Raw genomic sequence first — 14,405 nt, forward strand, 5'->3', positions numbered from 1 at the left:
AACTGGGTAAATTTCCCTCAGATGTCACAATGCACTCTTTAATAAATAATCTGAAACATTAAGTATGTCAGGCTGCAAATCTACCCAAATATAGCTGCCCACGTAAAATGAAAGGCTGATAGATAGCATTGATGAGAAACGTTCCAGCAGGAAAATGACCTTATATATACACCCAGAACTAAAGTGTTTAAAAATCAAAGCATGCGTTGCAATGCCCCGATCAAAGACCTAACTCATATTAAGAACGTCGAATGCCACATCTGATGGCATTTGACAAAATCTAATGTTTGCTTGTTTCATAGTTGACGACTGTATGATGTTTTATGATATAAAGCACTTTGAACTGCCTTGTTGACTTGACATGAAAACTGTTGCAGACCACTGAGCTTCATTTATTAAACTAACAATAATTGGCAAAAGTTTTAATCTAATGATGTACAATGGCAGTGTAGACTTTCCCCAAAACACTTCTGCTATAATCCATCTTTATTAGATTTTATTTGTAAAAAGAAACAAACAAATCTCAAAGATGCCTTCTTTTTCTTCTAGTATCATGTAGAATCCTAATAAAATATATTAAAGTTTGTGATTTTAAGATGGTAAAATTTAGAAAAATGTCAATAGTTGTGCAAGTGAGTAATACGTAAAAATTGCAGACGCATCCACCAACGCCATCAAAAGGATGTGTAATTCACCACAAGAATAAGTCATAGCATTATCTACAAAGAAAGAAGCGTGAGTTTACAAAAAAAAAAAAAAAACATGCTCAAAATACTCAAGGCAAAGATTATGCTGCTTTTATAAAATTTTGAAAAGGTTTTTAGTTTGAGACGTTACACAGCTTCTATATCGAACAAAGTGACTCAAGGCTTTTAGTCGCATCAGACTTAGAGGAAATGAATGCGTTTCCTCACCAAAACTGTGATGCAAAAGGAGGGGCTAAGACGTCTGGAATTTTATAGGAACAAATAAAAACACAGTGGGCATTGCGCTCGGGTTAAAACCGTTCCCCGAAACAGCCGCGTCCCAATCTGCTCGGCGTTAAGTCAAAGATGTGCTGAGGGCTCCTTTGAGCCACCAGCGTCGGCCTTTGGAGGCCCTTCGCCTGAGAGACGCAGGGAGACGGTCAGGAAATTGAGCCCATATGATGTTTTTCCACAGTCGAAAAGGGGAGATTTAGGAGAGATACGTGGGTAGCCAAGAGAGCTGCATTTGAGTGGGAGTCATGGAAAACAGGAGGAAGAGGGAGAGAGCTCGGCCCACGCCAAGAGAAAAGAAAGACTAGAGGAGGCGAGCGTGAGCGACACTATCTTTCCTCTTGCATTTTATCTTGCTTGAGTTAATGCTGCTCCTTTCTATATAAATGTCACCGCATATCCCTCTTCTGACATCGCTATCGTGCTGAGTGATTATTTCTGGAGAGGGAATATCGGCAGAAACAATTATCTTTGACCCTAATTCGTTAATGTGCACCTTTTTTGGCCTCGCCGATGGGTGAGAGATTAGATTTCAGCTGGCTTTTTATGCCGCCGGTTTCGCTTGTTTGTTTTTTCCCTCCCCGTGTGTCACAGGTTAATGCATTTTTACGGCTCTGAAATAACAAAACTCTTAACGTCCTTTTTGTTTTTACTCCCACAGTCACCTAAAGTTCGCCCTTACTCTGCGATGGATGGCGTCCCCTTCTTCCTCAGCAGAGTAAAGTCGGAACCCCCCGAGGATCTGCTCGCCCATGACCTCCACTTCCACACGCAGACAGAACCTGTGGACCTGTCGATCAACAAGCCCCGCCCCTCCTCCTTGTCCACCACCGCAGCTAGCATAACCTCCTCGTCATCGCCCCCCCACAGATCCGCCTTCTCCCCATCTTCGCTGTCGTCCTCCTCGTCCTCCTCGTCTTCTCCGTCGGTTATCACCTCGGCTTCCTCGGTGCTCACGCCGGGACCCCTGGTAGCCCCCGGAAGCGGGGTGAGAGGTCAGCCCTATTTGCACATCCTGCAGTCTGTGCCGCCGCCTCCGTCCAGCCCCCTGAGCCTGCAGGGAGCCGGGAAGCTGGCCGGCCATGTTCACCGCATCCCAGTTGTGGTGCAGTCACTGCCCCTCATGTACACCACTGCAGTGCGATCGCCCTCCAGCCTCAACAACGCTATCATGCTACCTCTGCTGGAAGAGGCCAAAAGCAAGGGCAAAGGTGAGACCATGCTCTTAGGATTTACTACATATTCATGAGGAAGACTTTGTTCTTTTTGGAGTGTAGGAAAAAAAAAAGAATTCACTGTGGTTTTCTTGCAGTTATGTAATCAGAGACCCCAGAAAAAGAAAAAAAAACGAAAGAGAGTTTCAGATTTTGTGCTGCTACCTGACTATTAAATATTTGTCGACTTGGTAAAACTTTAATGCAGTGCAGTGTAGAAATTTTAAAGCATCCCTAATTTCTTTCCACTTTGCTTCCAAGAAGCAAACATCCTTGTAAACTTTTAGTACTGAGTCAATATAGGTTGAGTCTCGACCAGTTTCTTCAGGCTTTTTTAAAGTGCTTTCAAAGTTACGCGGTTCAACCTTGGCTGCTTTTTTCCCCTCAGTCGCAAAATTTAAAGCAATGTTGTTGCAGAAAATTTTGATTTGTTGCAATAAAGTCTCGCCTCATGGACGCGAATAAAAAAAGAAATGGTGACTCACTTAAGACTTTTGCATAAGAACGTCCTAACCTTTTCACAAAAGCTTCAACCAGCAGCTTTCAAAGCGACTACACCATTTGCTAAATTTTCAGAAGAGGCAGTTATATACGGTGTTGACCGTATATAAAAGTGCTTGTGGCAAAATGTTTGAAGAGCTTCAAAATAAATGAATGCGTTCTTGCAGTAGCGCGATCCCACACTGTATTTTTTTTTTAATCCTATTTTAACCTGTAGATATGCATTAAGTCTGTTGAACCGCCTCTCTGTTGATTTGGTCATATCTTTTGGATTATAATGCTGTTGATGAATCCAGTAATGACCCATATTCACATTCCCAGCCACCAGATTTCAATTTCAGATCGGTAAATTGCGCTCTAAAAAAGTTCCAAGGATCTTTGGAATACAAACAGGCCCACAGGATCACTGATCCTTTGCCATACTTGAAAGGGACAAGAGATGTTTTTTGTTTTTTTCTCACATGTTCATCCTTTGTTTTATAGCAGACCTTCCTGGAACGTTTAATGTTGAACAAATTTATTATTTTTAGTCCCATCTTACTGCCCCAATTAAAGTTCCAGCAGAGTTTAGCAAACTCCACGTTTTCGTTTGCTATGGTAGGTCAGAAAAGGGTGTCTTTTTTTTTTGTTTGTTTTTTTTTACATTGCTCCTCATCAACAGGTTGCCATGGAAATTCCAGCTAGGGAAGCCACTCTTAAGAGCGTGTTTTGAAGATATTATACATCCCGTCCTATGCTGTTCAGTGTTTATCGTGGCAAGCTTTTTTTATTTTTAATCTTTAAGTGTGAGATTATGTTACTGATATAAAAGATTAATTTGAGATCTCTACACATCTATGTCAGGGGTACAGATTAATACAGCTGGCAACCTCGGATATTTTTCCAAAATGAATTATTTTCTTGCACCAAATAATTGAAAGTGTTCTTAGTGCATAAACGTCCCAGAACATAAACACTAACAGTCCTGACAGGTGCATCTCAGTAAATTATTAAATTAAGTTATCATCCAACATTTAGTGTATGTCTGTAATTCAATTCACAAATGGAAACTCATCCATATAAAGAGATTCATTACACACAAAATGATATATTCCAAGCTTTTACTTTTGTTAATTTTCATGCTTATGGCTTTCAGCTTCTGAAAAGCCAACTTACAGAAATATTATCTAAAACAGATTTTCCATATAAATACATGATCATGGATAAGACTGCTAAATTGACAGCTGTTCTGCAGACACTCAGTGACTCCCTCGGCAGCAAAAGAAAGTCACAAAGGATCGTTGCTAAAGACATTGACTGCACTAAAGACAGAGCGCCACAGCCAAGCATATTAAGGGAAAGCTTAGTGGAAGGAAAAAGACTTGCAGATAAAGATGGAGAAAAGATGAGTTAAGTTTGTGAAAAAAATAATTTCTATGAGATTGTGAGGTGCACCTGTGTTGTGAACCATTATTCTGATAGACAATACATTTTGCACATATATTACTTAGACTGATTTTGCACATACATTATTTAGACTGATTGTGGGTCAGACAGCTAACAAGAAAATGTCACAGCATATAGCGGATTGCTAATCTGGATATCCTAATCTGAGGTGTGCAGAGGTTTCACTTCTCTGATTGTCTGCAGTCAATTTACTTGCAGATTCAGTGCCGTGAACACCGCTACGCATTCAGAAATGGCCCTCGGATGGAAAAATGTTGCACCCTCTGAGCGAAGATAAGGTTTACGGTTTGAATGTGTTTTTTTTTTCTATCTTAAACAACCCGCTGCGCCGGTTTCTTCTCCTCCTCTGAAAAACAGATATCTCGGATAGTGCGAGTATTAGACTTCTGTGGCACAGCCTCGACTGTGTTGTTGGTTTTTCTCTCTTTGGGTGTGGTTTTACTGCCAGCCGCTGGAAGAAAGCCTACAGGAGGTGTTTCTGTCCAAGCCCGCGCTGTACACAGGGCAGCTTCTGGTTGCAAAAGAGGTCACTCCTAGTCACTCCCTGCAGAAAATGGATAGACGCATTTAGACTTCCACTCACGCCCATGTACAGTATGTTCTGTACATACAGGCAAAACAACAAAGATGTGTAATTAGAGCATGTGCTCAGACAGACACTTGGCTGCTTGGGTGGGGTGGTCCTCAGAGATGGGCGTTTTAAATGCTGTCTATCTGCTCCCATGGAGAGCAGAGGGAAAAAAAAAATAGACGGGCGAAAGGATAGGAAAAACAAAACTTGCACAAAAGGGTGTGGATGTTGATGGATATTGAAGATGTGTGGCACTTAAACACACACATGTATGCACACATACACAGCTCAGCACCGCTTCTAATAGGACCAAACAAGGAAATAGTGGGGGTGGAGGGAATCAGTGCTGCGTCTCGGGTGTGGTTGATGTAGTGGGCCAGCAAGACAATTAAACCATTTAGCTATTTTTACATAATAAGACTTAATGTTGAAAAAGTGAAATATCCAACAGCACGTTGGATAAAACTGTGATGAACTGCTGACCTATGTTGGGTGTACCCTGCCTCCAGCCTGATGACTGCTGGAAATAGGCTCCAGCTCCCATGCAACGCTGCAAGGACAAGCGTATGGAGATGGACGATATTTGGATGGGTAATAATTTTGAATGCATTAGAGATGTTAAGCCTAATGCCAGTTTGCTGAAAAAATTGCAAACACAAGCAATCTTGGTATCTTTCTAACAAATATATGTCTGTGTAAACCAGGTACATCTTTTAATAAGGTTGGGTCTTGGGGCCACGTCTTTATCTGTATGTATATAAGGGATTTGAACTCCATATTACTGACTGCTACTTTTCCTTTTCATGCGAAACTACCTCCTGATGCATTCTGTCAAATCGCCTCTTTACCAGGCATCATGTCCCACCTTAAACATTACTGTAATATTCAGTAAAACTTTGTGAAACTCCAAATTAAATTTGAATACAAAAAAAAAAAAAACACAATCTACATAGATGATTTTGTAACTGAGGTCTCTGAAGATTTCTTCTGTTGCTGTCCTTTGCAGAATGTGTTAGAAATCAAACAGTTGGTACAAACTCCTGTCATCTAACTGACTGAATCTGGTCTTCTTTCAAACTAAGAAAACATTAGTATCAGCAACTTCCTCGTCTTCCGTTGACTATGCTGCTGCAATTGACATAAATGCTTCGTCACATTGCTATGCTTTTGATATAGCTTATTATGTGTCAAGATACGTAACAAATATATTAAAAAATGGACTCATCAATGTGTTTGAGTATTGAGTCTCCTTCGTATTGGCACACTGGTTCATCTGACCCATCACAAATAACATCTTATGATGTGCTAAAACTGCAGGCAATCATCAAATTCATTCACATAAACAGTTGTTGTTAATCATACTAACATTCTTGTATTGATTTGTGGAAAAAACTATTCCAACTTTCTGGCTCAAACTTGTGAAATGCAGTCCGATATCAGCAGCATTCGAATCAACTAGTGTCAGTGAGAGCACTCGAAGAACTGTGAGCATCAATATTACTTGGAATATAAATGTTTTAGCTGATGAGTTATCCAATAACTGATCTTAAATCACAAGTGTTTTTCTCTTTGGTTTTATTGATTGTATTTTATTATTTAAAGTTCTTCATGTATATTTTATATACCGATTCGATTTTAGTGGCTTTTTGATTTGCTGTCAACTTGGCCTCGTCACTCCTAAGTAATATTTTAGATTGTAAGTTTTTTTTTTTCTTTTTTGTTAAACATTGTGTGAATAAACAGATCCCGCTTAACTTTAAAGTCAGCATTGTTCTCTTTAAGTTCTCAACACAGACGTATAGAGACACACACACACACACACACACACACACACACATACTCTCCTGTGCAAACGCGCACAACGCAGGTTAGCCACCCGCTTTCAGTGAGGGTGGCTACCCTTTTCTTTCACTGCTGTCTCCCTGTCTCCGGCAGGAGGTTTCCATGGAAACAGGGCTTGACTGGAAACAACAGGAGCGAAAGAAAGAAATCCGGTGCTCTGCCCACCTCTCCACCACTCCTCCTTTGTGTCCGTCGTTCAGAATGACCCCCCCACACACACACCAAGCCCTCCCCCCCCACCTTTCGCTCTCCCCCCTTCCAAGTGATGCATTTCGAACTAATTACAGGTTTTTGACGGGGCTGCTGACCACTCTGCATGTCTTCATCCGTGACAAGAGCACAAAACCTTTAAAAGCAAAAGTCCAGCAGAGTTGAGCATTATTTTTTGTGCGCACCCCCCCTTTTACCACCGCCCACTCCCCCCCCCCAGCCCCTTCAGTAATAACACCATGTCTGCTCCTAACTCAAGACCATTATTATGAACCATTATGGCCACAGTCTCAGCTGAGAGGGCAGAGGAGGTGAAGTCCTGATAGCTTATAAAAGCTCAAAGCTTCACAGCAGCTAGACATTAGTGAGCAGCACTGTATATGTATCACCATATATGCTCTGTCTGCTGGGTGTTTTATCTCCAGACAGAAAATCTTTGCCATGTTATTTCAGGATTGATTTTTTTCTTCTTCTTTTTTTCCAGCTTAATTGTGAAATTGCTCCAATCCTGCAGATTTTAGCACCTTTCCTTTGACAAGTACTCAACAGCACGTCTGTATTTATGTATTTTTTTTTTTTTTTTTCTTGACAATGATTTCTGGAGTACTCCAGGATGTTCCCTGCTTGTGTCCATGGAGACAGAAGGGACAGTATCTCTGTGAGCTTTGGCAAAGAATCTGAATTTCTGCTCAAGGACAACTTGGCACGAGGATGTAACTTTTTCATATAGCTCCACAAGTTTGATTTCAGATTTTGCAGACGTTTGATCGTTTTACGTTTCAGATCTTACCGATTCAAAGAGTCATGCTTCAGTGACTTGAGACTTTTTTTTTTCTTGAATCCAGTAAATTAGATAGATGTGTCAGTGACTTGAAGAAGCATTAATACTGCTTGAATCTTTTCACATTTTGTCAGATTTTATTTGACGTTTGTGTGACAAACCAACATTAGTGCAAAATTCTGAAATTTTGAAGGCCACCATTTGTTGACATTACAGATGCAAGTTTTTCTTAATTTGTCTGTGCAACAAATGTGTCGTGTTTGTTGCCATGTAGACTAAAACTCTTGCCATTTTTCTCAAACTGTATGTAATTTGATGGAGAGTGTCTGTGAGCATAGTTAGTTTTTCCAAGTCTTTCTAAAGCATCTCTGTTATGGGTCTGTTCTAACATACGACTATACTTTATTATAAATCATTGAATTTCACTTCCAGCTGTATGTTTTAGGTCATTAGAGATTCTGACTAGTTTATCTCCATCATCTCCAACCAGTTTCTCTGTCCCTGCATAAATCTATTGCTACCATCATTATGTTTCACTGCTGGAAGCATAATGATGTTTTTACCTATGCCTGTTGTCTTAGGTAAAAAGTATTTTTTTTTGTCAGATGTGATCAAAGCATCTTCCACATCTTATTTTTTACACCCTACAAGGTTGCAAATTGGACTTCTTCCACCTGTGGAAGTGGGCGAACAGCGAACACACCTGTTTGCTGCTTTTCTTGGTCTTCATGATGCTGGCTGTTTTCTAATGTTCTCTAATAAGCCTGAGGCTTTGACTAAATACATTGTTACATTGACATTTCAGGATGTATAATGTGACAATCTCGTGATTTTCAGTGGGAATGAACATTTTTGCAAGGACAGGCGCTCAATAGAATGATGGTCATGCATGCATTCTCTTGTTAGATTTATTAAAAAAAATTTTTGCACTGGCACAATGATACATTCATTTAATGTTTCCACAACTGCACTAACAGCCAAATAGTGCTCCACCCCTTTTCTTATCTCCCAGAGTTTAGGCTAGTATAGATTATATGTGTGTGTATTTTTTCATGCGCTCTCTTTATTCTGTGAGTGTGCAGCCGCTGGGTTTAGTGTCATGGTTGGCTGCTCTGTCCACAAGTTGGGCACTGGAAATATACCAGGACTGAGCGCTCTGCAAAAGGCGTACATATTCTATTTGACAGTGATAAAAATGACTGGATGTGTTTAAACTGAAAGAAATTGAATTATTTCATTACACTTAATAATGCTTTTCAGCACAGACGATGTGATCTGGCTTATAAGTTTACAGCACGGGTGTCATGTGTCTGACTCCTGTGTGTGTGTGTGTGTGTGTGTGTGTGTGTGTGTGTGTGTCCCTGCAGTACACACAGACCCCAACGGCCTGTCACCGAGGCAGATCAAAAGTGACAGCGATGACGATGACCTGCCGAACGTGACCCTGGACAGCGTTAACGAGACCGGCTCCACGGCGCTGTCTATAGCCCGGGCTGTGCAAGAGTGAGTATCGCTGTCTCGTTTGATACGTGCCGTGCAGAGCTCTGCAAAAGCTGAAGGTGAAGTCAGTTTAGCAGGTTATTTTTTTGTTGTTTTTGGAAGGAAGAGAGCGGGCAAAAGAGCAAACAGCCACAAAGGAAGTTGAGCCAAGATAGTGGTGACCTCAGAACGAACTTGCCCAGACTTGCCTGCTGTTGTGACCCTTTTTCCAACTGTCTTTGCAAAAGAGGTGCATCACATCCCTCACAGTTTCTTAGCAACCAAAAGTTATTAAAAATGTTTCTAATGAAACCATTTTAACATCGTATAGAGGAGGGCTTACAGATTTGTTAGAGGCTTTCCGTCAAGTATCCTAAAATTGCGTTGGTGTCAAATGTAATTTTCTTTTGACCTTTTTTTTAATCAAATAAATAGTGCCTTCTGGTGTTTGACATAAAATGAACACGAGCAATGAACCGTTTTGTTTTCCTTTGTGACTTCTACTCCCCTTTTCTTTCAAATTACATTTTTAACTCCAGCCTTTAAGGTGAACTTTGACCGTCCCTCGCTGGTCGTCCATTCTAACAATAGCTTTTCACAACTTCAATAACAACAACAACATTGTAGCACAGAGAGTCTATTGCATCACGGTTTCTGTCTTTTTGAACCCGGTGTTTCTTCATGCCACATTCCTAGAGTGCGTGGCATCAAGTGTGAGAGAAATGGATCAGAGAAGGAAGAGATTCATTTCACTGGGCTTCAAAATTCAAAAGAGAGTACACCCTGTGTAAATTCTAGGGTTTCATGTGCTTTCTTTGGCTCAAGTTTTAGGGTGTACTTAGTTTTTTGCAAACCTTTTCACAATGGCCCCGCTTTTGCTTCGGAAATTTTGACTTGACATGCAGTGTGTGGTAACAGATTTTGTACAATTGAACTAGATAATTACATAACTTTGTACAATAAAATCCTAAAGCTGCTTTTATCATTTTATGTCTAGAGCTGCATTTCTGTTTCAGAGGTCTGACTCCTCGGCTCTCTTCCGCTGGGGTGTGTGTTTTATAAATGGTGGTAGACTCACACAAATTAGTCGACATTAGTTTTCAGTAATTAGCCTCGGTTTACAACATTACAACCAAGTAGAGATTGCACTGATAAAACACTTGCGGCAGATTTTAAATGGTTGAGATTTCTCTTTAAGACGTGCACATTTTCTTGTTTAATTTGGTGAAAGTTCATTGAAATTAGAAATTTTTTATATATTAATAAATTTATATATATATATATATATATATAAACTACTTTTTTGGGGGGTCTTCAAACATTGACAATAGTTTATTGTGTTATTTGATATTTGTTACAAAATACAAAACATCATATCTGAAATTCTGACTTCACAAGTCAAAATTTCACTATATCTAAAGATACGTCAAAAATATTGAATGTAGGCCTTTTAAGCAGTTTATCAGCACACTGTGTTAACTGTAACTACAAACAGTATGGCTAGCTTCACTAAATGCAAACACTACTCTCCGTTTGTTCATTCATATTTAATGCAGACCGTTAGCCTAGCTTTATGGTTTCCAAAAAGATGGTTAATGATAGAAATACTCCTGCTTTAACATGGTTACCCTTCCAGGTATGTTGGAGTCACCTCCAGGTCAAGTTGCTATTTTTAGGCAAAATCTTACCAAATAGCTGACTCACTTGGCTTCCTTTTGTTGCTAAAGAAGTTCTGTGTGAGACAAGAAAAACTAAAAGGCTATGTGTTGTTATGTACCAAACCAGTGAGCTTTATACCAGTAGCAAAATGACAAACACCGGTCAAAGTCTAGGTCTGTTGTAGCAGCCTGAGTGAACAGCTAACGTATCTTTCCGTAATGTACAACTTCATTTTAGATTACAGGTTTCGTGCTTGTGTTCAACATAATGTTTTAACTCCTCAAATGGAAACCGAAAAGAGCTATCTGTGAGTTTTCTTCGCTCAGTACCAGCAACCACACTCAAAAGCGTTGTGCTGTCTAGTGGCACTGAGTTTGTTGCATTCACTGATCAGAAAAGACTGAATTTCTGAGTTTCTGAGCATCCAGAAGCCGATTTTGATCATCAGACAATTTATGGTTGCATCCCTTGAATAAAGAGACAGTTTTTTTTCCAACAGGATTTTTTTTTTTTTCCATAGGAATTTTATCTTCGCAGGACACGGAAACTTGAATTTCCGTAGAGTTGTTGAGCATTTGACTTGCACAAAAGAGAAATATTTCCAAGAAGACTAAAAGATCATACATGTCAAACACGTCTGGCACGCTTAAAAGCAACAAAAATATGTACGTAAAGAGGTACCTCGGTAGCTTAAACGTTTTCCTCGATGACCTGTTGTCGGAGCTTTAACTTCACGACCTGCTGCTCGAGTGCTCCTCTACTTTCCGACGCATCTGTGTGGGTGTGAATCTATAAGACTGTGTGCATATGGCTCAGACATCAGCTCCTGCGGTGCCAGTCCATCTGTGTCGAAATGAAAAGACTTCCTCTCCAGTGGATGACAGCTTATAACATTCTGATCCAAAGCAGGAAATCAGAAGCATTCAGACGCACTTGGCTTGGTCCCGCCATCCGCCGCCGCTGCCCAGAAACCCTGAACAGTCAAAACTTTGAACGTACTCAAACTCCAGGAGGATTTTTGTAGAATTAACCGTAAGGAAATTACTGGAGGAGGGAGGGAAAATTCGACTAATGATGCAACATCATTAGCAAGGCTGAAGCCCAGCTTGGCTTGTTTTTTTCATGGTAATGCTCCAGCTTACAGGGTCGACATTTGTTTGTACACTAGCTCTATTAAAACGTACACTAATTAAACCAAATGAGCTTTTGTGCGACACATTAGGCTTTTAAAAAAAAAAAAAAATAGCAGGGTCACTTTGCTCAGAAGTAGAGGTTGCCATTTCTCCGATGCACGCAGGGACTCACTCTAGGATTCGGGTTTCAGCGCAGGTTATTGAAAGGGACAGGCGTGCCCCAGAGTGCCACACGTGGGCACTGGCTTGGTCAGAGGACAACAGAGGTTGGCAGAACCCAACCTTGCACTGCCCAAGCTTTCACTATGGAGATAAATCACCACCCTGGATAAGCAATACCCTGCCAGGGCCTGCCCACACGCTCACTTCTCTATGTGCAAAGTGCAAGCTGTGTGGAAACTGTGTGCATGCTGTGTGTATACGTGTATGCATGTGTGTGTGTGTGTGTGGGGGGGGGGGGGGGTTAAAAAAGTATGCGCACACACTTGTAAGTATTAATCCCCGGCATATGTGTGTGTTCTGTGCCGTTTGATTGCACGTGTCTCTGCACGGTGGACGGAACAGCTGGTTCCAGGGGGTGGTCGGCCATTGTCAACAGGAACACAGACTCGCGTGTTTGTCTGCGAAAAACAAAGCAGTCTGCTGCGTTCTTGAGTTACACGCCGGCCTGGTGACAGGAAAGGAGAGAGTGTGCGCTGCGTTTTGACACAGCACACGAGCTCCCTGGACATCTTCACAGCAACCGAAGCCAGAATTTTACTCCGCCGTGTCGCTGTGTTTCCTGTTTTCCACACTTTTATAGCTTTTTTTTTTTTCTTTTTTATATGCTTTAATTTGGCCCCCGCGTTTACACAAGCGGCCCCGCTCAGAGTGCGTCAGGGAGGAGAGGTGTTAGGGTGGAGGATGGGAGTGCCTGCAGCCTCCAATCCAGGTATCCATAAATAAATAACTGAGTGAAAGGAGAGAGTTACGGTGTGTGTGAGTGGATCATGCTCTTCTAGGGCAGCCTCCTCCATATTCATGCGTTTCCTTGGGGACGGCTGGATGGGCTATTGTGGAAGAGCCAGGGTGAAAGAGGGAGAAGGAGAGAGACAGAGAAGTGTGCGACCGCGTGCGTGTGCGTTTGGGAGGAGTAGCCTCTGCTGAAGCCTGGCCGGTCCCCAAGGACCCAGTGGCCACGCAACAGAGCAGGTGGACTGTTGAGACGTGGGGTAAGTGTCCTCCGACAGGTACGGGAATGCCGGGCGGCCTGTCTCCCAAGGCACACATCGAGTCAGACGCTCCTTTTTTTTTTTTTTTTTTTTGTTTCCCTGAAAAATCCACAACTCTCTTTGAAAAGCAGTTTTGTGTGTCAGAGCTGTTTTGACCTCAGCTGCCCGTGAAAAACAGGCGCCGTATTTGGGTTGTGAGTATTCAGGTGACAGGTGAGGAGATGACGGGGGTGTAGGGAGGGGGGGAGGGGGTGGTGGAAAGGTTGGAGAAGCAGATGAACTAAAGCAGAGGTCAGTTCTGTTTGAAATCAGTTTCATCTGCACTTCCTATTTTTCCCTCTTCTGCTTTGAGCGATGCAAACAGACACATCCATTCGACCAAAAATGTTACTCTGACACAAGTTTGGAAGCAGCGAGAGTTTGCCTCTGGAATCTCATAAGAAAATAAATCAAATTTGTGTTCCAAAAGAGCTGCGATTTGACTAGAGTTTGAGACGGAAATAGAAAGACAATTATATGCAACTTATTCTTGCGTACGCTGCTTCGCCAAAGTATTAACACCCCTTGAACTTTGTCACTTTTTTTTTTTTTTTCACGCTCCATCCACAAACATCACTGTATTTTGCTGGAATCTTATTATTTAAACCGAAACACTGTGACTGTTAAGCTTTTTCCTCCGTGATTTGTTTACCTCTGTGCATCTTGCCATCAACTCTGACCAGTTGCTGATGGAGAAAATCATCCACGCAGCATGATGCTTCCACTACCATGAAGATGGTGTGTTCAGGGTGCGGTTTTAGATTTCCCCTCCACCACAGTGTTTTTGAATGTAGGCTAAAACGTTTAGGCTCATGTGATCCACATGACTTGTGACAAACTGTAAACTGGACTTGTTTTCTTTCAACGGCTTTCTTTTAGGCCGTATTTGCAGATTAAACTAGCAGCAATAATAGTTGAACCGTTGACACATTCTCCTACATGAGTTGTAGATTTCTCTAGCTCCTCCAGAGTTCCCCTTGGCCACTTCTCTGATTAACCCTTCATGGCCTAAATTTCAACTCTCCGCCCAGATACTTTTGCTTATTTTAATTGTACACAGTTCAATGTCCTGTGAGTAAATATATTTACCCATTGATCCGTAACAACTGGAACTTTCAATATCTACCTAGTTATTTTCTCACTTTATTGCCTATTAAAAGAGCGCCCCTCAGATTAATTTCACTCCCTGCTGCAGCTTGAGGTGACATTACCGTAACAACCCGATATCGGCTGGAAACGTTTGGAATTGTTCAGAGTGTTGCAGAATTACGGTACGGCAAATCTGGCTGGATCGCCTGCGCTCAGTTTGCCCTAGAAGGGTTTAATGCTCTTCCTACACAGT

The 14,405-nt window shown here is 41.5% G+C and overlaps 1 protein-coding gene across 2 annotated transcripts in view; it reads left to right on the forward strand.

Annotated features, from left to right (window-relative positions):
* klf12b (Kruppel like factor 12b) overlaps positions 1-14,405 on the forward strand; it is a 51,175-nt gene that overhangs the window by 27,011 nt on the left and 9,759 nt on the right. For both annotated transcript variants that reach the window (XM_015057076.1, XM_015057071.1), the window contains 2 exons: positions 1,639-2,188; positions 8,910-9,045. In XM_015057076.1, the coding sequence (XP_014912562.1) occupies positions 1,639-2,188; positions 8,910-9,045 (686 nt within the window). The remainder of the gene's footprint in view (positions 1-1,638; positions 2,189-8,909; positions 9,046-14,405) is intronic.

The sequence above is a fragment of the Poecilia latipinna genome, unplaced genomic scaffold, assembly GCF_001443285.1.
Source record: "Poecilia latipinna isolate Pla-1442-1.1 unplaced genomic scaffold, P_latipinna-1.0 Scaffold60, whole genome shotgun sequence".
Lineage (NCBI taxonomy): Eukaryota > Metazoa > Chordata > Actinopteri > Cyprinodontiformes > Poeciliidae > Poecilia > Poecilia latipinna.